The following is a 27,536-nucleotide window of genomic DNA, read 5'->3' on the forward strand; positions in this document are numbered from 1 at the left end:
AAAAAACTCGAAATATGTCAAGTTATCAGATAATTTATTTACTGACATCTATTATATCTTACTTTCTGATATATATAAAGGATATAATGTTTGTGATTTGTTTTTCAATATCACCAAGATAAGAATGCTATAATCGTATTATATAATCATACCAAACACGTATGTTGAATTTCTTATATAGTCATGTTCAGTATAATGATGAAAATTATCACATTTCATGTTAATTGCTTTCCAGTTTTGATTTTCTTTTTACTGCTGAACTAAAAATATGACAACCATTTCGTAGGGCTTCCTCGTAGCACTGATAGGCTAGGTTTTTATCACCGGAAATCTCATAGCATACTCCAAGTACTGTTATCGACGCAGATAAACATCTTGAAGAAATGGAATATCTATGTAACACAGTCAGATAAAAATCACGTAAAGACTTTTGTCTGTTGTATATATCACCAAGGTGATGATAGCACAGAACATTGAGACAGTGGGACATTACAACAGGCGATATGGTTAATACTTCCGTTTCAACCTCCAACTGTAGTTCTTTTGGAATTAATGATGAGTTCTGAATGTATTCGACATTAACTATAGTAGCTATTTTCATCCTGTCATTCAGATTCATTGTAGAATGTATATTTTGTCTATAAAAATTTCTGTGTACTTCACAGTTTTGATGATCTGTATCCATCATATCAGGTGAGTATCTTGATAGAACATAATCCGTTAGTCTTAGTGAAACATTAAACTGTCCAGTTACATAATAAAATGATGCGTATAACAACCAACCTGATACAGCATCAGTCTTGGTGCCGTTTTGTAAAAGTCTATGATAACATTTGCGTATGTTGTACGCGTTGCCTATTGCGCTTGGCGATGGTAATAGTTGTGCAACATATTTACTGGCTTCGGCATAATGATATGTACATACACTCTTAATAAAAGGAGACGATTCAGACTTTAATAAATATTTGGTATATTCCATCCTTGTTTTCCAACTTGAAACGTTTTGCGATGTCGTAATCCTGTAAAATAGGAAGTCTAACATAATTGATGGAGATTCACTGCTTGCACTTGCTAAACGGGAATTGTCAGATGAAAATAAACTAGTAATCAACCCATCAATCCCTCTAAATTTACTACTCTCAAGTACACTTAGTAGTTTGTTTTTGTTTCTCTGATTGATCTTTCCAAGGAACATGTTATGTTCAGGTATAAAATAGTTCGGACAGTAGCATGTGTTTACCCATGACATTAATTTATCAAGACAGAGAGAAAAGCAATTATAGAATTTTGGTAGTTGAAATGTGTCAATATTCGACTCCTCAGAGACCCAAAATAAAGCCGTCTTCAGGAAGTATGAACACAATAGCTCTTTGACTTCACTATTTGTGTTTACGATATATTTTAATGTTAATTTAAGTAGACCGTAACATAAGAATTGAGTAAAATTAAACGAATGTACAAGTAATTTTTCTGCCACAGAGAAAGATATTCTCCATAAGTACTCATTATCAGATGTCTTAGGTCCTATAGGTACTAACAAGCATCCGTTTTTCATGATCATGTCAATAACAAATTTCGTAGGCCATTGACATCGATGACGAGATGCCCATGGAATTGCGTTGTGAGGCAGATATTTACTCCGTATACAGTATGCAAAATCTACGGTTTGGTTTTGGTCTGATATACATGGACCATGTTCGCATGGGTTCATGTAGGAATACCCTTCTTTGATTGAATCTAGAAAGGGTTTTACAGGTAAATAAAATTGTGTACCCGTACATGTACCTAGTGGACAACTGTGACACTGTTCACGGAGGGATACCTCATTAGGTACTGCTACCTTTCTGATTCTGGCAAATCCAGGATGATATATATCTATTTCCATAACACAAATACTATGTTTTGGGTTTTTGATGTTCTTGACATTCTGTGTTACTTCTATGTTATGGCCTACGTACATAATATCCATGTCACTGCCTGGTAAATTTAGTCCTTCTGCCAGACTTCCACTTGATATACGTGTTTGTGATTTGAAATATGAAGAATTGAAGATCCTATCTTCTATGATAAATAGTCGCTGTTGTTTTCGTATATCTATTTCAGTACCAACTATTCGAATTAGGTGCTCGTACAAGCATTTCTCCCTCTGATTGTTTTCGAAACAAAGCAAGTGACCTATAAAAAATATATATAATTACACATTTTTACAAAAAAAAACTACAATGCCGTTCATACATGGAGAGTTACATGTATCTCATCGATATTTATAATAATCAATCGTAAAAAATAAGAGTGTCAATATTAAAGAAGAGGGACGAAAGATACCAGAGGGACAGTCAAACTGATAGATCGAAAATAAACTGACATCGCCATGGCTAAACATGAAAACGAAAAACAGACAAACAATAGGACACATGGCAGAACATAGAAAACTAAGGAATACACAACACGAAAATAGAGGTGATTTCAGGTGTTCCGGAAGGGTAAGCAGATCCTGTTCCACATGTGGCACCCGCCGTTATTCCATAACGGTCAACCAACTCGTGATTAACAGGTATGTAGACTAATCCGACCTCTAGCGAGCATTTATGGAAAAATGCGATATTGTACAACCAATACAACACTACTTATCATGTTGCCTATTCCGTCTCCTGTGATCATCGGCCTAGAACTCATCCCTGATACCTAGATATTTGTATTGTCATAATATAAAAATTGTCTTGGCATTTGTAGCTGAATGAATGTCCATGAAGATTTAAAATGTTGATATGATGTTGATGTGATGAGTTGATTTCTGCAGATTAACAATTTAAAAGTTGAATCATTCAAAGCGCAAATTTGTTTTATAAAACTATATGCAAATATAGACTCATATGAACCTTTTTGTGATATTTGTTATGGTAACGGTAGATTTAAAAAAAGCGGTTTAATCCAACCTATTTATAAAGAGTTTTTTAAATGCATTGTATTATCAACCAAAGATTTATATTTGCATGTAATATCGCTAAAAATAGAGTCACTGTTAACCGCCATTGAATAGTACAACGGTAGTACACAATCAGTCTAGTTATTTACCTAAATCTTCAAATTTTTAGACACATTTTCAGTTTATGTGTTAAACTGCTTATTTGTATAACGAAACATTGGTGATTCATTGCATTATCCAAAATGCTTAAACAAATTCCAATTTTTTATGTTTTAAGAGTCATTTTTTCAACTAGGTAATTTTTTTGGATGTAACTCATATGCTATTTTTTTTTAGCAATATTTGTATACTAGAATTATAGTGAAATTGCTTTTTTTTTGTATTTGTAGCAAGAAACCAAGTTCGATAACACCTTTCTATTTTCCCAAAGCATATAATCGAACTATCTTTTCTTGTTTAATTTCGATCTTTTATCTCATAGATTTCTTGTATTTCACAAAAATGTGTTGGATCATGAACAATGTATACAAATTTGGGCAATTTTACTTGTAGCTTAAGAAATAGCACAGTGAACAATACTTTTCATTGTATTTCTAAAAAAATGTTTTTAATCAGATTGAATATATCCCGAGAATCAACTTTAATATTCAGTCTGTTTGTACTGAAATTATTAATTGTTCGAATTCGATTGCAAATGCGACTCATTACTCATTTGTTGTGTTATCAGTATGATGGCCTATAGATAATCCGGAATTGTAATATTCTGAAGCAATTGAGTTAGAACCCTATTTTGGTGGGGTTTCTGATCCTCAGTCATTAATTTTCTTATTTATTTTAGTGTGAACTACATTATAAATATGTCATTAATCTCTTTGGTTTAATTTTGTTCTTTGTTGTTGTTTTCTTATCTGTGTTCTTCATTTGCCGTTTTTTGGTTGTTCTGCTGTTCTTTGTTGTCTTTTTTTTTTAGACATGGTGGCCTCTGTTTGTGTTTAGCTTATGGTTATGATTAAAGAAAGTCTTGGTAGACCGTTTCTACATTTTGATGTCATCGAAACCAGTATACAACTGTCATCACCTTTTGATAAATTGGCATGAAAAAGTTAATATTACCTATATTGCAGTCTGTACAGTTCTCTAAGTATTCTAGATATTCATTGGAAGATTTATCAGGATATCTGAGGTTCAGTATCCACTGTTCCTTAGTTTTCCTTCTTTCTAAACAAGCTTTATATATTCGTTCAAACTGACTGATTGTTAGTCCAAAAACGTCATTTGATATCACCATTCCTCCATGGAAAGATTGGTAAAGCAATGGTGTAAACTTACGCTTTCCCCTGTACGGAAAACGTTTTACACCGTATATTTCCCAGTACGTAGTTTTCCTTATGCCAAATTGATTTTCGTCCTCAGAATCTTCATGGTTTCTTAAGTGTCCGTTCATGATGTCTGCAAGAAAGATATTATATCATAGATTCAATTACATGAATTATGGATTAAATATTTGTATTCAATTAATTCAAAGTTTTCTAAATATGTTCCATTTTCCAAATTATATTCCGATTATCAGGTAATATATAGACTTTAGATATCAAATAAGGTTTATACATTTTAATAACATGTTGCTATAAACGGTTCTAGTATATATTAACGTTTCCATGCTTTTTTATTTGTTTTGTTCCTAATACGTTGTCACGTGTCTTAATTTGAGATACTATTGTACGTGTATACGTAAAAACTTATCATTTAAGTACTTTATTATGTTTATACAGGGGATGTTCTTTTCCATTTATAATAACTTATTATTTTATTTGCAAATCAGACTACCATCCAACGAAATCCAAACAACATAGATAAAGCAATTAAAGGTCATCGACAGCTTTAAACAATGAACAAGACCCTATGAGTATAGATGTTAGAAAATTAACCCTCCGTTACAAAATGTGATTTGTTTTGTTCCTAATACGTTGTCACGTGTCTTAAATTGAGATACTATTGTACGTGTATTCGTAAAAACTTATCATTTAAGTACTTTATTATGTTTATACAGGGGATGTTCTTTTCCATTTATAATAACAGATTATTTATTTTGCAAATCAGACCACCATCCAACAAAATCCAAACAACATAGATAGGTCATCGACAGCTTTAAACAATGAACAAGACCCTATGAGTATAGATGTATGAAAATTAACCCTCCATTACAAAATGTGAAACTATTGCAGTATCGTTCATAATTTTTACAACTATAGGTTGATGTCACTGCTAACTATAAGGGACTTTTCGTCTCCAACCAAGTAATCAGCAATATTGTGCTGACAAAGATATAACTATTGTATACACTTTATCACTATTTTGAAATCTGCACCGTTTGACACGAGAATCTGCACTGCTTCAAAGGAGTAGGTCCAGTAAGACCCCTTTTTGGCCCCAAAATATAGCAGTTTTACAAAACTGATAAAATGTAAACTTTTAGTTATTAATTGGACAGACGAATGCTTCTGCTACATAAATATGGGCTGTTTTTGACAATACAATGCAAATATATCGGGTAGTAGTACCATAAAGTCATGCTAAATTACTGAAATCTGCAAACTTCTAGCATTTTAGTAAAATTTTAGACGGTTTCCGTGTAAAACGAAAGTGTCCGCATTCGTGTTCATCCTTAATATTGAAATGTAAGTTGTATTTGATGATAATACATAACATATATAAGGGTTGTGGATGAACACGGATGCGGTCACTTTCATTTTTGAGAAAACCCATTTGAAAAGGGACATTTTTCGGCATATTTGATAGATTTTTCATATTTGAGCTTGAATCGGATCGTTTTAATGATTAAATCAGTTAATGTCTTTCACATAAACTAATTGAATCAAATGAAATAGACACTTAAGTGTTTTAAAAGTGGTCAAAATCTTTCGTCAGATGAATCTGACATTTGAGGCTGAAATCAGTCCTTACCGGACCTACTCCTTTTGACGTCAAACAATCACTTTATTTCCATTGCGACGTCGGATATTTTGAATTATGACAACAAAATTTTACTTTTCAGATGTCCAGTAATGGCTTACAAATAGCAATAAAGTTTTTCGTTTTCTGTAATTTTATTGGAATAAAGTGTGGAATTAATCGAATCTCAATCCTTTTGATGTTTTAAAGGAATATAAATCAAATCCTATCTGTAATACAAACCCTTCTAGGGAAAATATGTCACATGAAATACGGAATGTGTATTCTTTGAACTCAAAATGAATGTGCAATTATTCATAAGAAGAAGTCATGCCACAGTATATAACGATGGGTTGACTTTCATTCAATTTGATTCACATGTCTAACATAAAAAAAGGTAATACAATACAAACCAGTAACTTCTCGTTTTGCCTTTCATCCAAAATGTCATAAAGGTTAAGAAAATATTAGGTTTATGAGAGCCTTCACATTTTACAACAGTTACTACAATCCAAAAAGCATACAACTGTCGAGATACTCTTACGTTATATGCATAGTAATGATGACATTCGGCAAAAATACACAATTTGAACCCTGGTATCTACTGCGGATTCATTTATTTTCGTGGTTATCAATTGTTTTAAATTCAGTAAAACTTGAATGTTTTTGGATATTTTATTTCGTGGTTATCAATTGTTTTGGATTCAGTAAAACTTGCATGTTCTTGGATATTTAATTTCGTAGTCATCAATTGTTTTGGATTTAGTAAAACTTGCATGTTATTGGATATTTAATTTCGTGGTTCGTCAAATTCTGAATTCACGCCTTTAAGCAATTTGTAATTCGTAAAATACTTAAATTCGTGATTCCCCTGTACCCACAATATTCACGAAATTTTTTATTCAACGATTATTTTTAAAGCAAGATAATTGTGAGTTTATTCATGATCAACACCTTAACCTGGACTAAAATAACCATATTTTATCAATGTAAGTCACTTTGCATAAGTCTTGACCTTGAAGGTATGAAAAATTCTGTAAAATTGTAACTGTTATTTGATTTTTTACATCTTTAACTGCAGTGCAATTAATTTTACATTACCTTCAATGGAGATGCTGTTGATGTAATGGAATAACGTTTACATTACCTGTAATGCAGATACATTTACTACAATGAGATATAGTTAACATTACCTGTAAGGGAGATACATTAACTACAATGAGATATAGTTAACATTACCTGTAAGGGAGATACCGTTGCTGTCATGAGATAAAATTAACATTACGTGTTATGGATATACCTTTGCTGTTATGAAATTAAGTTTACATTACCTGTAATGGAGATACATTTACTACAAGGAAATAAAGTTTACATTACCTGTAATCATGGTAATGGAGATATATTGACTACAATAAGATAAAGTTTACATTACCTGTAAGGGAGATACATTAACTACAATGAGATATAGTTAACATTACCTGTAAGGGAGATACCGTTGCTGTCATGAGATAAAATTAACATTACGTGTTATGGATATACCTTTGCTGTTATGAAATTAAGTTTACATTACCTGTAATGGAGATACATTTACTACAAGGAAATAAAGTTTACATTACCTGTAATGGAGATATATTAACTACAATGAGATAAAGTTTACATTACCTGTAAACAAGATACCTTTGCTGTCATGAGATAAAATTTACATTTCTTTCAATCAAGATACAGCTTAACCACGGCTAACACACCAATTGTATGATAGTACACTGCAGTTTAAGGAAGGTGAAAACGAAAGAAAAAAGACTTCCTCCACAAAATCAATAACACTTGTTGTTTTTAGAAATTTTAATTGGTTCATAATTTAATAAATAGATGGACAAATCTTTAGAATGATTTTTTTTTATTTTGTCATATCATTCATCACACATCACTTTTCCGGATAGTTGAACTTATAAACCGTTTTATAACATATACGTTTAAGGAAGTTCGCTACTCAGTTTTGAAATATCAAGCTTTTGATAACACTAGTATATAGATATGGGATTAATAAAGGAATCGAATGACGTAGAGTCACGTGGTTAAAATTCATCGAAATTTTCATTCACTTAAAATGTATAATTCGAGACAATCTTGTTTGCTGTCTTATGGTCGTATATTTCTACATACACTTATATAGCCAATAAAACACACATGGACAGTATTCAAACTAAAATTTATTAAAACAATCGTGATAATGGATTAGCAAACACTACATTTGCCATCTACAGTGACTTTTAAACAATGGAAACAATAAGGTCGTTACACTCATAAAATACCGTATCACAGCTCGGACCGTTTCTCAAATGCTTTGATTAAATTTCATATTGTTGTATTGGCACATTTGAAGATTGAAGAGAGGCATGATTGGTTTATTTTGAATGAGAAATGACATTTATGGATTGATAGTACGACAAAACAGTAAAGATGCACAGACATTAACAATGTACCAACTACACACTCAAAACCGGCTATAATTCTAAATCATTGCTCTAAAATATTCATTCAATAACATAAAAACCATCTAGCACTTACATTTCTGAATTAGTGTATGACATTATCGTATATGTTATAAATATTTAACCGCTCTATGCTCAAGTGTGACGTAAGATGGCTATGGCTAAAGTAGGTCACTCCATCAGGTCTCAAACCACAAAGTAATTTTGAAGCTGATGAACATTGAATTAAATGATTTAGACCATTTCTTAATGTCACGCATTCTTTTAAATGAGACGGTTATGTCGCAAGGCCGACTATCTACTTCCTGCAAAATATTTGATAATGTTGATATCACGTGACTTTCAAATGATCGATTCTACAGATGTTAGTCAAGTTAGCTATGCAAAGATGGTTTGTTTGTGTTAATGGTTTTGATTTTAAAAATATATTTATATTTTTTAGCTCCAAATTGTGATATTTTCGATCAGATCTTAGTCTTCTCGAAGTTCACTTAATTCTGATGATTCACGGTGTGCATGTGGAAGCATGCGAGGAATTTGTTTCACCTGTTGTGTATCTAAATCTAAAGTCGGTAGGTACATAAACTCTGTTGATGACTGCATTTCTGTTGACGGTAGATAACGAAGTCTAACGATGATCAAAACTCGTCTCCTTTCTGTTGCTATGGCTTTCCTTTGATTCCTTTCCCAATTTTTTCTATGATATAACAAGAAGTTCAAGGCCAGAAACGTAACAAATCATACTGCTATCAGAACATGCGGTAACCATAAAAAGAGGTATTTGTTTTCATCGTCATCTTTTGTTGTCGTAGTGTTCAAGGACGTCATCAGTTAGTGTGTTGACAATTATGGCAGCTTTATCTTTCTATTTTAATTCAGCGTAAATAACCACCTGAAAGTAGTTACAATAATTTTGTAAAACAGTATACACCTGTTCATGTAAGTAATGCAAGGGAAAACATATTACACATTTTAATACAGCACACAGGGTACCACAAACCTGAGTTGTGTTTAAAAAATTACGTTAAACAGCATGTCAGTATATAGGATGGACAAATAACCTTGAAGTTACATGATTTGGCTTAAAAAACCTTTGCTTATTAAGAGGAGAAGTCTCGTAACAAGCGCAATTCATAAAAGCATAATTCTTTTTTTTTATTTCTTTTTTATGGTATAGCAGGGTAGAACGAACGTTGTCACAATTTATTCTTTCATATCCCGAAAACTTTTCATTAAAGTTATCTCTCAAATTTCATTTTGAAAATTAGATTAGTTTTCCTTTATGTTACATTGGTAGGTTTACTTGGTATATTCTATGCATACATCCGCCCATCTAAGACTTGTAATGAAGATCATTCTCTTTTATTATATTTTTGAACATAATATATACTTCATTTTGTCAAAGTATGAAAAACAATCTGTATTGTTTTTGGGATATAACCTTCCATCCAACCTTAATAAATGAAGTCACGTTGTTTGAGTTTGTTGAGATCAAGCAATTGAAATTATAATGTATGGGGGTTCAACATGAAGTTGAGAATAGGAATATGGAATGTTTCAAGGAGACAACAACCCGATCAAAGAGCAGACAAAAGCCGAAGTCCAACAATGGGTCTTCAATGCAGCGAGAAACTCCCGCACCCGGAGGTGTGTTCAGCTGGCCCTTAACAAAAATATGTACTAGTTAAGTGGTAATGGACGTCCTGAAACATACACAAGTAACTAAAATTAAAGATCATAAAAGACTAACAAAGGCCAGATATTCCTGAATTGGAACAGGCGCAAAAATGCGGCGGGGTTAAACATGTCTTTTGAGATGTCAACTCGAGATGTCAACTTGAGATCTCAAATCCCTATTTCAACTGGGTTGCAGTCGAACAACCATATTTTGGGTTTTATATTTTTTTTAAATCGACTTAACTGCTGTCGGTTCGTCTTACGGCGACGCTTTTAAAGAGTTTCTCCTTTGTTCTATACTAATCATCTCTTGATCTTCACATATTGATTTCGTGTCTTTTATTATTTAAGCCTATTGTTTTTCATTCTAAATGTATTGTCTGAAATGTTAATTTAGAACTAATCTTTAACATTCACGACATAGGAAATTACATTATGTAGGCCATTTGGAAGATATAAAATTTATGTCAGAATGTTTCCTGTTCAATTTTTGTTCATTTATGATGGTCTATATGGGATCTCCGAATAGAGTATAGTGGGAAAAAAGTGAAAAAAATGGCAAACAAAAAATTAGAATAAAGAAAAATAGGATAAACAAATATCAAAACATAGAATAGATACATTGCATTGCACAAATTATACGGCAAATTAATTTCTTATGATTAATATTCAGCACTGGTAAAATAAGGGAATTTGATGATGTACTTGCGATGTTTTTTTTATTTCTAGTTCATCCTGCATAATGCCGATCATAGACACACTTGATAAACTTTAATAGAGCAGGGATACATGAGATCCTCTCTATCTGTTAAATGGATCCACAAAGGCGCACACAATTGACGATTTTGTTCCTGTAAATGACATAACTCGAAAGTGAGCTATTCACGTTTTTCGGCAAACTTGTATCTGAATCCAATATTTGCCTGCTATGTAAAATTGTACTGTTTAATTGTTAAAATGTTTTCAATAATAAAGAACGTTTATAATAATTCACGTTCAATATTTATTTCAATTATGTTTTGAAAAGCTCTCAGTTAAACAATTTATCCTACCATTGCTTAAAATGCAATGTGTTTTCTCCTACAATTTTGATTATCTCTTCTTTTTTTTTAAAGTTTGAAAATACCAGTCAGGTTATTTTTTAAAGATTTTTAAATATCTTCAAATAATTGTATGTGAACATTTGTTTTATAGTAGTATCTATTGATATTAAGATACACAGTCTAGTGCAGAACATAAGACACATGACAGAAGATTAGCATTTAAATGTATTCCCTCAATGTTTTTAATTAAGGTGCTTGAAAACAGGACCCTATGTTGAGCCCCCATAGTCCTTCCCTCTTTATTATCATTAATCCCGGATTTCTGATATATATGTCAGACTCAGTTCGACGTCCGGTCTCTAATCGACGTCCGTTCCTCATATCGACGTCCAAATCAAACGTCACAATAAAATATCCACAAATCGACGATCAATTTTATGCCTATCTTATCGACGTCCAATTTTAGGCTTTTGTAATTGACGTGTACTTTAAAGGTTATCTACTCGACGTCCGTTTTGGACACAAACTACAAAGTTGAACTGCTATCAGACGAAATCTAAAGACTTTTCACATATCATGTATTCATGACGAAATCTATTTTTTGTACAGTATCAGTAGGTAAACAGGCTGTGATATCATTTTTTTTTATTTTAGAGATTGCATAAAAGTAAGTAGATGTAATATAATTAGAAAAGGGACAACTAATACTATCCACTAGAAAACTAACAGTCTTATTAATAAGACCTGCGTTTGCTTAACCGTTCCGGAGCACATGAGATCACCCCCAGTGTCCGGCGGTGTTCGTGTTGCTTATGTTTTAGTTTTCTATGTTGTTTCTTATGCACTATTGTTTGTCTGTCTTTTTCTTTTTTATCGATAGCGTTACCAGTTTATTTTCGATTTATGCATTTGAATGTCCCTCTTGTATTTTCGTCCTTCTTTTATAACAAAACAATTCCGAAAAAATATATGACAGACACTATGCAGCAGTCTCATAAAGAATGTGACAGGATGAAACGTGTGTGGGGGAACTCAACCATCCCCTAATTATAACCTGGAACAGTGTTGTTACAGCACAACATAAAATATAATGCCAATTTCTTGCGTATATGTTGCACTACGGGTGTAAACAGAGTCCGAATTATAATACTCACAAAATTTCCCTCTGGTATCTATCGCCCCTCTTTTATAAAAATAATAATTCCGAGAAGGAAATATGACAAATATTGACAAACAAAAACCACTTGACAACAGGCACATACAGAATATGGCAGGATTAAACATGTGTCTAAGCACTTAACCCTCCCTTAACATTGACAGTGGTGTAACAGCACAACATAAAACTTAATGCCAATTTAATGCATATATGTTTCAATACAGTTGAAAACAGTGTCCAAATTATAATACTCTCAATACTATGGGTTGTACATCTTTATTTTGTGTACTGTTGAAGACTGACTAATGCCCTCTAGATGCTTGTAACATCGAAGCTTACTTAACGAGCGTGAACCGGTGTTATTTTTGGCAGGTGTGAGAGAAAATCTATATCGTCTCTTATATAGCTCGGTACATATTTACATAATGGTTTCAAAATTATGTCTAAAAAGTTGCTTAGTCTGTGAGTGGGACTTGCTGGACCTGCAATGATGGGTCTAAGTTTAAGATCCGTCGGTTTTTGCACTTTTATGTATTCGTTTTGCTGAGAATTAATAGCCGATTGGATCTCCTTTGATTTATGGATTTTTGGAAGGCCATAAAAGTTACTCGTTTTCCTTTCGAAATTTTTCAAGTAATCATACTCTTTTTCCGTAGTGGCCGTTGTGTATTTGTTCAGTACGGTATTCATTCTTCTCTTGACTAGATGATCTATATTATCAGGAATTTCTGAGTAAAATGTCGAATCATTGAGTTGTTTTTCAACTTTAATTCTATAGTAGTCTGAATCCATTATTACTATTGCCCCACCTTTATCGGCCTGCTTAATTACTATGCTTTTATCGTTTCTTAGATTTTGGAGTGCTGACTTTTCGCCTTTAGTTAAGTTGTGGTTGACTTTAATTGGTGTAAGTGGGTAGTTGGACAAATTTTCGATATAGTCATCTAAACACTTGTTTCTTCCGGTATTTGGAATAAAGGTAGATTTGTTTCTTACTAACGAGTCGTCCTCCTCACTTCCTTTATCCGCGAAATATTCAGTGAATCTCAATCTTCGACAAAATTTCAACATGTCTGCTTTAAGTTCTTCATGATCCACAGAGGGAGTTGGTGTAAATTTTAAACCCCTTTTAAGCAATTTCAGTTCATTGTCATTAAATACTCTGTTGGACAAATTTATAATTTTTGGATCGACTTTTAGGCATGTTTTAGACTGGTTTCTTCTGGATTTTTCTCCCTCTCGGGAGTAATTTGGCCCGACACTAAAAAATGAATACGTTTTTCTTGATTCTGGCGCTGATTAGTTTTTACATAATTTACATAATTTTGCCGGTTGTTTTGAACGTTATTCTTATTGATACGGGATCGGTTCACTGATTTATTTCTTGGACGGCGATTTGTTGGTAGTTTCCTCTACCAGCTGACTGCGGATTCGCTGTCCGACGTTTTTGAGACGAAGCATTGCGAACTACTTCCGCATATGATTTTCGTTCTCCTTTTGTCGACACTGACCGACTTTGCCTTCTTGAAATGTTTGTCGAAGTATTTTTTTCTGGCTGTCGAACTTGAGCGTCTGCGATTGGTTATCTTCTTTTGTCCACTTGGTTGTCTTCTGGTATTTTGACCAGTTTGAAGTTTTGATCGTTGTTGCCGTTTCTTGTATTTATTCGGTTTACGATTATCTTCAAAAGACTGCTCTTTACCGTAATTTTTTATGTAATTTTCTAAGAATTCTTGCTTCTTATGCCATAAATTACGGGATTTTCCCTCTTCTTTGGAAAAAATCACGTGTCCAAATTTCCTTAAGCTTTTCAGCTATTCTTTCCGTTTATATATTTTGTATTCCTGTCACTATTTCAGCATCAATTGCGTTGTATTTCTCTGTGTAGCGAGTTTGTTTATTTAAGATAATTGAAATTTCAGTTTGAAATTGTTGAATTGCCAAATCCCAAATAAAAGGGGAAAAACTACGGGGGCTCATCATAGGGTCCAACCTCAAGCACCTATGGTTTTCAATCAATCATTATAGTAAGAGACATATTCGATAGCCAAGGAGTACGATCCGTTCCGTTGGTTTGAATTTGATTTTTGAAATACTAAGGCTTTACATCCTAAGGAATAGATTACCTTAGCTGTATTTGGCAAAACTTTTAGGAATTTTTTATCCTCAATGCTCTTCAACTCGTACATTATTTGGCCTTTTTAACGTTTGTTTTATTCGAGCGTCACTGATGATTCTATTGTAAACGTAAACGTTTATATAAAATTTGAATCATGGTATCTAGGATGAGTTTATTTGTATGAGAAGATGAGTCAGAAATTTCTCTGACGTCATTTTTTGGCAGCACTTATTGTGACCGTGACACATTACTAGACCATCTCCACATACGTCAGAGCAATGTTATACTTATTAGAATAAATGAGTTTTTGCATTTGTGACGTCACTTCCGGTGAAATCAGGTAAGTAATGAATAAAGTACAAGGTATTTAGTGTCTATTATATATTTGTGAGGTTGTAGTGGTATTTTCTTATGTAGAAAATTGTTGATTATAGGTAGCTAAACGTCTAACTTGTAAGATAGTTGCATAAATTCCATTATATTGAAAACGATCTGTGAACAAAATGAACAGACATAATAGGTATAAATGTCAAACAGATAGTGACCGACCTATTCTGGCGCTTCTCCCTACAACTCATTATATGATAAGTGGCCCCGCGGCTTTATCATTGTTTTTAACTTTCTCCATAGTTTTGATGTTATGGGCAAGGAAATTGGTTCAATGTGAACCTCGTGGAACACATAGATTAACTAGACTAATCTGACACATTGTATTCGAAACACACGTCTAGTGGTATTCTATTCTATTGACAAGAGTACAGTTTTCGTACTCGGATACTAGTTTGCCTGTTATACATCTTGATATCTTTTCACATTTCCACTCACTTTATGTCTGTTGAAATATCCCCTTCATAATTAATGAATGGCTATTATATATTTTGATTTTATGGAACCATAAAACTAATTTTTGACTCTTCACATTGAATAATCCGCGAAGCGGATTATGTAAAATGTGAAGAGTCAAAAATTAGTTTTATGGTTCCATAAAATCAAAATATATTATTGCCATTCATTATAAATAAATTTCTATCAAAAATAAGGCTCAAAGAACATTATTTATTATTTATATTAACAATAACAACATACACACATGTTGGCGTATGAATACACAACGTCAGAGTGGGCGTGTCGCCATCAAAATTGACAACATTGAAAATAAAACTAATAGTTTTAACCAATCAGAAGACAGTAAATAAACCAAATTTATTTATTACTAAATAAAATCAATTACAAAATAAATATGTTTATCCTAGGCTACTATTTGTTATAGTAGTACCAGCAATGTTCTTTCCTTCCGAGGGAATGTTTTCATTAGCACTACTTGTAACTAAAAAAATAAAGGTCAACCAGTCTTTCAACTGAACTTGTTTACCAGCTGATCATATTTCTAAACAAAAACAAAATCATAGTGACCTGCGGTGAACCCTACTCAACTGTTTAGAGGCATTTTTAACAGTGTTTGTATATGAATCAACACTTTCATGGATTAATAATTAACTCATCACCATCCGTAACATTTACCTTGTGTGTTAATCAAGAGTTCTATGTAAAGTGATTGGTATGAAATGTATATCTAAATTCACTTAATTACTCTGTATTTAAAACTTAACTATATTTGTTTAATTTACAATTTAAAGAGAGCTCAAATGTCCAAAACAAACTGACTACGCCATGGTTGATAAATAAAACATCAGACAAGCAATAGTGCAAAAAAAACAAAACAGAAAAGGTAAGACTGAGCGACACGAAAAGGCACAAGTAATTTGTAATCCAATATTGTTGTTGACAAATTAATGGACAGGTCGTATTATGAAAATTACCAACTAATCAGGAACAGATGATACATATATAGTATACTGAAATGGACTTTACATGCATATATTTTTTATTTTATTGGAATTTGGTTCATGAACACGTACACAAACAATAATTGCTATTATGATAGGTTATTTGTAGAAACGGCGGTCGGTAATTCATATTTTAATTGACACAAAAACAGAGGCACAAGCGATGCTTGTAGTACGTTTGGTTTATGTTTATGAAAGGTACTAGAAATAACAAAACCACTGCATCCCACCTAAAATCTAAATTTTTCAATAGACGATTACGATTCATACGAGTACTCGTGAGTACTCGAGTATTATGACCGAGCATTAAATTTTAGATCTTTTGACATCCCTAATAATTAGTATTCAAATAATCAATCTTACTCGCTCATTAACTTGCTCCATCATAAATCTATTTAATCATTAATTCACCGTTTATTTAACTCGTCAAATTTCGGGCATTTCCAATCACTTTAAAAGAGGGACGAAAGATACCAGAGGGACAGTCAAACTCATAAATCGAAAATAAACTGACAACGCCATGGCTAAAAATGAAAAGGACAAACAGACAAACAAATATTTCACATGACACAACATAGAAAACTAAAACATTTACACATATAGGTCACATTCATGAAGGAGAAGGGGATTGTAGTTACGACGTAAGGAACATATCCGATATCATTTGTTAAACGGTTATTCCATAACGGTGAACCAACTCGTGATGGCGTCCGTAAAATTTACGAAGAGATGATTTCAACTTCACCATTTGGAACCCTTTATTTAATAGCTTCCTTGTGAGCAAGAACCATCTATCAAGAAAATCATGCTAGGAAATGCAAGCACGGGAATATCGTATCAATTGGGAGATATATACACCGTATATGCTGCTGGAATGTTGCTACTTAGAAATGGAAAATTCACAATTGGAAAGCTGAAATCATCTCTTTTGTCGTAAAGTTTTGTTTTCAATCGACCCTCATTGTCAATTTTAGATGTAAGTCAAGATATGAGGCAACTTAGCTGTATCTGTGTAGTATCCTTTATCTCTAGTTCAATGGGATAGATGCATTCGACATAGTCACCAAATCTAACTTGCTTTACCGTTATCAACTCAACCGAAAACATTTACTTTTTCTTCATTATCCAATCTTTATCTAATTTCCTCTGTCTCCTTCTCTTTCTCTTTCTCTTTTCCATGCTCTCTCTCTGTCACGCCCTCTCACTTCCATTCTCTCTTTCTTTTAACGACAACCCTCTCTATCTCATTCGTTCATTCGTTTTCCACCATTTAATCATTCATTCGCTATTTACTCCCACTCTCTTTAACTTTCTAATAGCAACAACTTATTTAGCGCATATACTTTCCTCACTTATTCAGTATCTTCTCTCAGTGACCATCTGACTTTGCCACTCACTCCCAATCATCCACATTCACGGATTGTCGCTCATCCACAGATTGAGCCGCCTTCGCGCATATATCGATTATCTCTCGCAGTCATCATTTCTGTCTCTCTAGCTCAATCCCTCACTGTCTCCTTCTATCTCATTAACTCCCTCTCTACCTCATTCACTCACTGTCTCTAGCTCGCTCACTCACTCATTCTCTCTAGCTCATTCACTCACTCTCTATTTTATTCATTCTCTCTCTCGATCATTTAGTCAATTTCTAACTCACTCGTTGTCCCTCTCTCACTCGTTCACTCTATCCCTCTCTCTCTCTTTACTTCATTCGCGCGCTCACTCAATCACTCATTCACTCACTCACTCTCGCTCATTCACTCACTCTCTCTCTCACACGCTCACTTTATCTGTCACTCTATATCTCATTCACTCTCTCTAGCTCATTCAGTCACTCACAATATCTCTCCCTCGCTCACTCTATCTGTCAGTCTATATCTCACTCACTCTCTCTAGCTCATTCACTCTCTCTAGCTAATTCACTAACTCTAACTCACTCACTCTCTCTGGCTCATTCACTCACTCTCTCTGGCTCATTCAATCACTCTCTCTGGCTCATTCACTCACTGTGTCTCCAGCTCATTCACTCTAGCTCATTCACTCACTCCTACTCCAGGTCATTCACTCACTCTCTCGTGCTTACTTACCATTTAATATTACCTATCCGTAGACATCCTCCTAGGCAATTTACCACCCAACAGGACTTAGTCCACTTCTATGATGACTGACAGAAGCAATGCTTATGTTCTACTCCGTTGTAAATAATCACAGTATATCCAGGAGAACACCATTGTCTACCAGTAACAAAGAAAGGTTGTCACACCACATGGATCAATAAGAGAAATTAATATATCTTCAAGCTAGACAACTTGCTAAAATGGTTATTAAATGCATTTCCATTGAGATTTTGGAATTCCTATATAAATATACACTAATTTTCCCTGAAATAAATAATTCACTAAGAAACCAAACACTCACTAGATAATTGAACCATAAGCAATATTTATACTATAAACTAGTCATAATATACACGTTTCACTGCTTTTAACGCAAAAATTTAAATTTCAGGTAAAATCTTAACTGTGTGCATGCTGAATGTCCAAAAAAGGGTAAACTACCTTATTGTAGCAATTTGAGGGCTGTAATTTGTCATTCTGTTACATAAAATACATAATGTAACATGATTTTTGACATCCCTCATTATCCCTCTCTCTCACTCACTCAATCTATCTCTCAATCGCTCTAGCTCATTCACTCTCTCTAGCTCACTCGATAACTCTTTCTAGTCCACTCACTCATTCTAGCTCAGTCAATCGCTCACTTTCTATAGCTCACTCGCTCCCTCTCTCTAGTTCACCCGATCTCTCTCTCTAGCCCACTCGCTCACTCTCTCTCTAGCTCACTCGCTCACTCGCTCACTCGCTTAGTCTCTCCAGCTCATCCACTCTCTCTCTAGTTCAGTCGCTCACTCTCTCTCTAGCTCTAGCTCATCCGCTCTCTCTCTAGCTCAGTCGCTCCCTCTCTCTTGCTCACTCGCTCCCTCTCTCTTGCTCACTCGCTCCCTCTCTCTCTACCTCTCGCTCACTCTCTAGCTCTGTCGCTCCCTCTCTCTAGCTCACTCGCTCCCTCTCTCTAGTTCACCCGATCTCTCTCTCTAGCCCACTCTCTCACTCTCTCTCTAGCTCACTCGCTCACTCGCTCACTCGCTTAGTCTCTCTAGCTCATCCACTCTCTCTCTAGGTCAGTCGCTCACTCTCTCACTAGCTCACTCGCTCACTCGCTCACTCGCTCCCTCTCTCTAGCTCATCCGATCTCTCTCTCTCTCTCTAGCTCACTCGCTCACTCTCTCTCTATCTCTCGGTCACTCTCTCTAGCTCACCCGCTCTCTCTCTAGCTCAGTCGCTCCCTCTCTCTTGCTCACTCGCTCCCTCTCTCTCTACCTCTCGCTCACTCTCTCTAGCTCCGTCGCTCCCTCTCTCTAGCTCACTCGCTCCCTCTCTCTAGCTCACCCGATCTCTCTCCATCTCTAGGTCACTCTCTTACTCTCTCACTCTCACTCACTCTCTCTCTCTCACTCTCTCTCTCTCTCTCTCTATCTCACTCGCTCACTGTCTCTAGCTCACTCGCTCACTGTCTCTAGCTCACTCGCTCACTGTCTCTAGCTCACTCGCTCACGCTCACAGTTTCTCGCTCACGCTCACAGATTCTCTCTCTCGCTCATTCACTCTCTCTCTCTCGCTCATTCACTCTCTCTCTCGCTCATTCACTCTCTCTCCCTCTCATTCACTCTATCTGTCTCGCTCATTCACTCTATCTCTCTCGCTCATTCACTCTCTCTTTCTCGCTCATTCACTCTCTCGCTCATTCACTCTCTCTCTCTTACTCTCTCTCTCTTTCGCTCATTCACTCTCTCTCATTCACTCTCGCTCATTCACTCTCGCTCATTCACTCTCTCTCTAGCTCATTCACTCACTCTCTCGTGCTTACTTACCATTATATATTACCCATCCTTAAATATCCTCCTAGGCAATTTACAACCCAACAGGACTCAGACCACTTTTACGATGACTTGCAGAAGCAATGCTTATGTTCTACTCCGCTGTGAAAAATCACAATATATCCAGAACACCATTGTCTACCAGTATCAGGGAAAGGGCGGCACCCCAACCTTCAGTTAAACTTCATTAGGTGAGGAGCAAGTTTATTTGTTTTTGACATGAAACTTTAAATCTCAACGAAAATGTTGTATGCTTTGGTATTTTTACAATTGACTTCTTGCAGTTTTATCTTACAGAAGGATGTTTATGATATTTTGCTATCATTTGCATGATGAATTTTCATCATTCTATGTACTTTTCAAATATAATTGTCGAAACATGTTTTATTTAATAAATTATTGAGAAAATTACAAACATCCATATTAAAGGACGATAACTGCAATTGGTATTTTATTCAGATTGCTATCATGTGTCGGTATGTGTTTTGTAGAAACAGTTTTCAACAAGATCCTTGGTTCGTCTCAGAAAGCTAGCACACACTAAGTTGGAAACATTGTAGTATATCACCAAACTTTCGACAAAAAAGTACCAAAGTTGTGTAATCAATTTCAGTTATCGTTCAAATCCATGAATTACAATTATAACGACTAGAAGTTTACCGACTGCAACAATTGTTTCTACAAGACGGGGCAGCAATTAGTATTAAAGGGTAGAAACTGCTGTTAGACTTTTAAGCTTTGTTTTGTCTTTTTTCTCTACAATATTTTTTTATAGTTTTTGTCAAAAACGCAACAAGCGTAATGATTAAAGAATGACTTGTGTATTAGTTTTTTTCTGCAATTTTTATCTATTTCAAAAGGTTAGATTTCAAGGGAACCGATATGTAGAGTCACATGGTTAGAAATACAATTGATCAAATGTACCATTCACTACAAGTTTAAAGGGTTTAATCCGAGATAATTGTGTTTGCTTACATATGGACATACATTTGTACCTTGACCTATAATGGTTTACTTTGATAAATTGTTATTTGAATGGAGAGTTGTCTCATTGGCATCCATACCACATCTTCCTATATCTATGTATATTCTGCATCCGCTTATATGACCATTAAATCTAAAGACAGTATTCAAGCCAAGATTTATTAAAACAATCTTTGTATTGGCTTAACAAACAATATGTTTCACAATTACAGTGACATTTCAACAATGGAAACAAGAAACTCATTACAATCATACCAAACCATATCACAGTTCGGATTGTTTCTCAAATGCTTTTAATGACTTCATATTCTTGCATTCCGTAGATTTGGAAATTGAAGCCGTTTGGCATTTTGTTATTTTGAATGAGAAATGACTGATAGTACGACAAAACAGTAAAAATGCACATAAATTAACAATGAACCAATTACAAATTTTAAACCGGTCCTTATTATCGATCATAACTTCCAAAACATTATGTAAATAATATAACAACTACACTAACATTTCTAAGTTGGTTCATTATTATGGTATATGATATAAGCATTAAAGCAATAAACAACACTTCAATAGTAGTGTGACTCGATATTGCTAGGACTTCAGTTGGGTACCCTCCTCAGGTTTCAGGATAACGTTAAACATTTGTCTGAAATCTCCAAGTAACTTTTAGTAAATGTAATATTTGAACATTAAATAAAACGATTTTGACCAGTCTGAACAGTCACAAGTCCTGCTTACACCCGCCATTGATGGGACAATAGTAGAGGCAAATTGCTATCACATCATCAATCCTATATAATAAAGTGATGCAAGCTAGTAATAAATGAATGGTCTGTGTTTATGGTTTGATCGTTAATTACTGTTAAATAGTTTTCAGCTCCAAATTGTTATGTTTTCGATCAGATCCTGGTCTTCTCGATGTTCACTTAATTCAGATGATTCACTGTGTGCATAGGGAACCATACCTGGAATTGGTATTACCTGTTGTGTATCCAAATCTAAAGTCGGTAGATACATAATTTCTGTTGATGATTGAATTTCCGTTGACGGTAAATAACGAAGTCTTACGATGTTCAAAACTCGTCTCCTTTCTTGCATTCTCTGTTTTGTTTCTAGAGCTTCGGCTTTCCTTTGATACCTTTCCCTATTTTTCCGATGATATAACAAGAAGTTCAAGGCCAGAAAAGTAACAAATCCTACTGCTATCAAAACATGCGGTAACCATAAAAAGTGGTATTTGTTTTCATCGTCATCATTTGTTGTCGTATTGTTCAACGACGTCATCAGTTTGTGTGTTAACAATCATGGCAGCTGTGTCTTCTTATTTTATTTCAGTGTAAATAACATCCTGAAAGAAGTAACAATAATTTTGTAAACAATACACACCTATTCATGTTACTAAAGTATGAAAGGATGTACAATGAAAACAACACCATTATATAGTAATACAACAATAGGTACTTCATACTTTAAACATCAGGTCAGTAATTTTGACAAAGTATATGAAAGGGACATTTTTGATCGATTTCATTTGTGTTTAAATCTTTCTTTATTAAGGGGTGGTGAGTCGTTATAAACACAATTAGTTAACTAATCTACTGTTAGGATGAAAATGTTGTCCTGCCTTTTTCCTACGTAGTCGGTATAGTTTCGGTTTGTGCACTTTGAACTTAAGGACGCTTCACTATGGCAACAGAATACGCATGCTCGAAAATCCTTTCTGTGATTGGACAAAATGCTGTCATGGTGGGTGATTTGGTTGTGTTTGAAAAAACGTCTCGAAAATTATATCGTGATGGAAAGCAAGTGAAAAACTATAAATATTTGAACTATATCTTACAAAGATTTCTATTTTTTATTATTTTGTTTCTCCAATAGCTCTTTGCATCCATGACAGCTGTTTATTCGGGACAATTATATAATTTTATAATGTAAACTTTGTTGTACGACCGTACCTGACTTCTAGAACGCACGTAAGCATGTGAGATTTCTGCGGGGTTTTGGTTAATGTAAACAGAAAGATACTGCTTATACTACCAATAGTTTCTAGCTTTGTTAACCATGAATTAAGTTTAATGTAAACAGTAGTAAATTTATATTTGCTTCTTTTTATTTGCACTAGATTTTTTGACAAATAAAATTTGTAGGTGTCATCACAATATTCTTATATATTATTGCCTTAATACAACCAGACTTAGTAAAGAATTTCTTGTAGTTACATTTAGATGGAGATTTCATTAAAGAGGTCCTGCATCATTAAGGCATTGTGCTTCTGAAGGTTATCGACATGATAGTGTCAAACATATACACAGATAGTTCTTGTTTGTTTTAATCTCTCTCGTGCCTTTTTATTTTCTATTCTATTCTATCCTGCCTTTTTATTTTGGTTTATCATGACTTGACTTTTATCACATACATTGTCATGGTGCTTTTTTTTGCCAAATTTCTCTTCCTGTTTGTTTTACTCAAAACTCCTAGCCACCACTCCCTTTCCATTATCTTTCCATTCCGCCTAAATAAATGAAGCTACGCTGATTAAGTTTGGTGAGATTAAGCATTTGAATTATTATGTATGGGGGTTCAACATCCCTATTACCACTAGGTCGCAGTCAAACAACCATCTTTAGGTTTTCATATTAAAAAAAAAAGCGACTTCACTGATGTCGACTCTACAAATTATATAACGGGATGCTTTTAAAGAATGTTCTAAGTTGTTCTATATTAATCATCTTTTGATCCTAAGATATTGATTTCGTGTCTGTTATCATTTAAGCCTATTGTTTTTCATTCTAAATGTAATGTCTGAAGTATCAATTTAGAACCAATCTTTAACATTCACAAAATCGGAAGTTACATTATGTAGGCCATTTGGAAGAAGATATGAACTTTATGTCAGAATTTTTCCTGTTCAATTTATGTTCATTTATGACGGTCTTGATGAGGAGTACAAAGTAGAGTATAATGGGCAAAAAGTGAAAAATAAAGGGCAAATAAAATTCACAATAGAGAAGGAAAAGAAAAAAAATATCAAAATAAAGAAGAGAGAATAAAGGACGATCAAATATCACGTATAGAGAATAAAGGGTGATCAAATATCTAAAATAGAGAATAATGGCCAAAAAAGATAAAGAAAAGGTATAAAGAAAAATAGTATAAAAACCTGAAGAATAAGAAATTGAGTGACTCCAACGCAACCCTCATTTATATTACCAATATCTCCTTATACAAACAAAAAACATCAAGAAACTACCTGGGCTATTATGCAATCGACACAGCATTATTGATAAAATTTATGCGGGGATAGCTTTAGTTGGGAAGATAATTACACAAGTCTAAATTGTTCAACTTTTCATTAATCTCAGGAAAAATACGTGAGTCTGTACTAAAATGCAATGACCTTAAATTCTTATGTTACCTCTTTTTACTGCTTCAATTTATTTAAGTTGTCATTCAAATCATCGGATGGTTAACAAATGGCTTGTTCGACTTGTATATGTATCTATTTGAAAAAATTAAAAACGATGCCCAAATCGCACTATCATTTTCTATATTCAGTGGACCATAAAATTGGGATAAAAACAAATTATATCATAGGGAACATGTGTACTGAGTTTCAAGTTCTTTGAGTTAAACTTCATCAAAACATACCTTGACCAAACAATTTAAATTGAATACCACCTAAGCACAGACCGAAAAGCCTAATGCCCCTAAGTGAGACATACACATGTTCGTGGTACACTTTGATAGCTCAGGTGTAAGACTGTACATATGTTTCATTCCGAAAAAGTTGATACAAAAATTATGTTGAGTTTGTTTATTTTGTATGTTCAAATGGATGACTTTATTCAGGAGTTCAAGTAAGTTTTCATTCAGCAAATTAATTCCAAGCAGACACTTTCACTCAAATAAACGTTCAGTTTGTTTATCAGTCGCTGTGGTCCTATCCCAGATCTCACCTTTCGTGATCAATTTTCTATCTGATTTCCTTTAAGATGAATTATCATTGAGATTTTATCTATCTATAGGTTTACAAATTATACGAAATATTTTAGGAGCAGTATTTAAAAAAATATTTGTTTCTTATACAAATACAGTGTATTCAATAATGTGAATAACATACCTAAAATACAAATAATTACGTCCGTTTAAGTTCTCCGTTTTTTCCTCGGGAACAAACATCAAATATTCTGGAGACGGAGTTATAAAAGTGGTTTTTTTTCTAATCTTGTTTCCGAGTTCCATTTTTACTGCTATATATGTGTAAAAATTTAAATTATTGTTATATTTTTTTTTTAAATAAATACTGTTTGAACTTATTTACGCTTTATAATTGTTTTAATTAGTATATTGAATCACCTCTCCTAATCTCAGTATTTTCTCATCTTCAATTTAGATTTTTCTTTACATTTTTATTGATAATTCTTAAAATAACTTTAATTGTACATTTGTTTATATACTAGCTCTTTATATTTAACAAGTTTGAGATCAACAGTCTATCGTAGGACCTAAGACATATGAAAGAATATATGCTTTAGAATGTAGCTCTAAATGTATATTATCTATTAATTAGACCGAGACTTTTTTTGATGGGATTCATTATGACCGGGTGACATCACAAGTCCAAAGCAAGACTAAACATACGTCAGAACAATGTTTCAGTAATGAGAATAAATGAGTGTTTGCTTCTGTGACGTCACTTCCGGAGAATCAGGTAAATAATGAATAAAGTACAAAGTAGTGGTTTGTCTATTATATTTGACAGCATACAAATGAGATTCAAGAACAGAAAATGTCATGATCGATCGACAATAGTCTGAACAACAATTAGAATATTATTGCAAATTCCTCAACGGTATAAAGCTTTGATCTTAACATTTATCACTGTTGATGTACTTTTCAAAATGACGCACATCACAGCCCGAAAATATTGTTTAAATTGAAAAACAATTTGGTCAGAAAAACAAGGCTAGGTTTCTAGGTTAATAGTTTAACATATTAGCAGGCACCCCTGTTGAGCTACTGTCATAGGATGAGAGGAGGTTTAGGTGCCCCCCAATATGTTCAATACCACCACAGTCTTTATGTGCCTGTCCCAAGGCAGGAGCTTATAATTCAGTGATTGTTGTATGTTGCTGTGTTACAAAGGAGTAGGGCCGATAAGGCCCTGATTTAGCCCAAAAAATACTGCAAATTTAAAAGTTATCATATTTTTCAGTCACTGAAAACTTGACTAAGGTACAAGGTATTCAGAAAAACGAAACAATTTTGGACATTGAACAAGTTACCATGGCGACAAATCATGACTCAATATTTTGTAAAATGTCGTGATTTTCCTTGTTTTTCATCAAAATTTAAGTATATTTTAGAATAAAAACGTATGTGCGCACCCAAGAAAAAACCTTATTTTTGGTGAGATTTTGTTAATAGTTATAATAAAGCTTCTGTTAATTTTTTTTTGTTGTTTCTCGACTGTGCACGATGTTTCAACAACGGAAATAAAGATAGAAAACTGCATATATTATTTATTTTTCATCGTTTTTGAGAAAACAGTACATATTTTGACGTAATTATGACGTCATCACATAAAAATCTTAATGTTTTTCATTTATATTTCTTGACCCTATGCATTTCTAAATATATAGTATGTGCCAATTTGAAAAAAGCTATCAAACATTTTATTTTAGTGGGCCAAAACCAGGCCTTAATGCCCCTTCTCCTGTGTTTTAGTTCATTATTTTGTACTTTTTAAGGCCGTTAGTTTTCTCGTTTAAATTGTTTTCCATATGTCATTTCGGTGCCTTTTTAAGCTGGCTATATTTAATGACATTTGCTCATTGCTATAGTTTTTGTTTGGTTTCTTGTGAAGAGTTTTCTCATTGGAAATCTTACCACATTTTCTTTTTATATTTACAACTTCAACCTCGTACTGAAAAGACAGTACAATTAAAACCAAGGAGAGAACAAAAGCCGGTTCTAATACAGAGAGCTTTTGGAGTTTATTATAAAATGATAATATGGTAAATGATCATGTTTTTACATGATCAAAATGCATACTGCATGGACATCTATAAAGTTTTCATAAGATATATCAAACTGTCTTTAATAAAGAAGTTTGTTAATATCTGTTTCGTTTCTATAGTCATTGTCATGTCGGGCAATGAAAGATAGGGATTATAGCCTAAGATGTTATTTTTCCGTAGTACTACATCCCTCCCCCCATTTACATTTATACCATAACCTAACCTTTCATTATTCAAATGATGTTTTCAAAGTAACTTCATTTCATATGTAATGTTCATGTATACCGTTTTAAAATAGGGAATAAACATAAACCAATTCAAAAAAGTATCCTAAATAGACAAGTTAAAAATAAAATTATTAAATATTTATAAATAGATATGAGAAT

The 27,536-nt window shown here is 33.7% G+C and overlaps 1 protein-coding gene across 1 annotated transcript; it reads right to left on the bottom strand.

Moving 5' to 3' along the window:
- Nucleotides 1–200: 200 nt before the first annotated feature.
- On the bottom strand, nucleotides 201–7,657 carry LOC134694919 (uncharacterized). The gene is made up of 3 exons (XM_063556028.1): nucleotides 7,541–7,657; nucleotides 4,040–4,375; nucleotides 201–2,175 (listed from the first exon to the last, which is right to left on the bottom strand). Exons 2-3 carry the CDS (start codon nucleotides 4,368–4,370, stop codon nucleotides 221–223), a joined length of 2,286 nt encoding a protein of 761 aa, XP_063412098.1. The 5' UTR covers nucleotides 4,371–4,375; nucleotides 7,541–7,657; the 3' UTR covers nucleotides 201–220.
- Nucleotides 7,658–27,536: the final 19,879 nt, after the last annotated feature.

This window comes from Mytilus trossulus, chromosome 13 (genome assembly GCF_036588685.1).
Source record: "Mytilus trossulus isolate FHL-02 chromosome 13, PNRI_Mtr1.1.1.hap1, whole genome shotgun sequence".
Taxonomy (NCBI): domain Eukaryota; kingdom Metazoa; phylum Mollusca; class Bivalvia; order Mytilida; family Mytilidae; genus Mytilus; species Mytilus trossulus.

Bases quoted from the DNA above. Each gene is read 5' to 3' on its own strand.
- LOC134694919 (XM_063556028.1), bottom strand. From the start codon at position 4,370: ATGAACGGACACTTAAGAAACCATGAAGATTCTGAGGACGAAAATCAA. The intron at 2,176-4,039 runs GTAATATTAACT...TATTTTTTATAG, and splicing joins CTGTACAGACTGCAATATAG to GTCACTTGCTTTGTTTCGAA.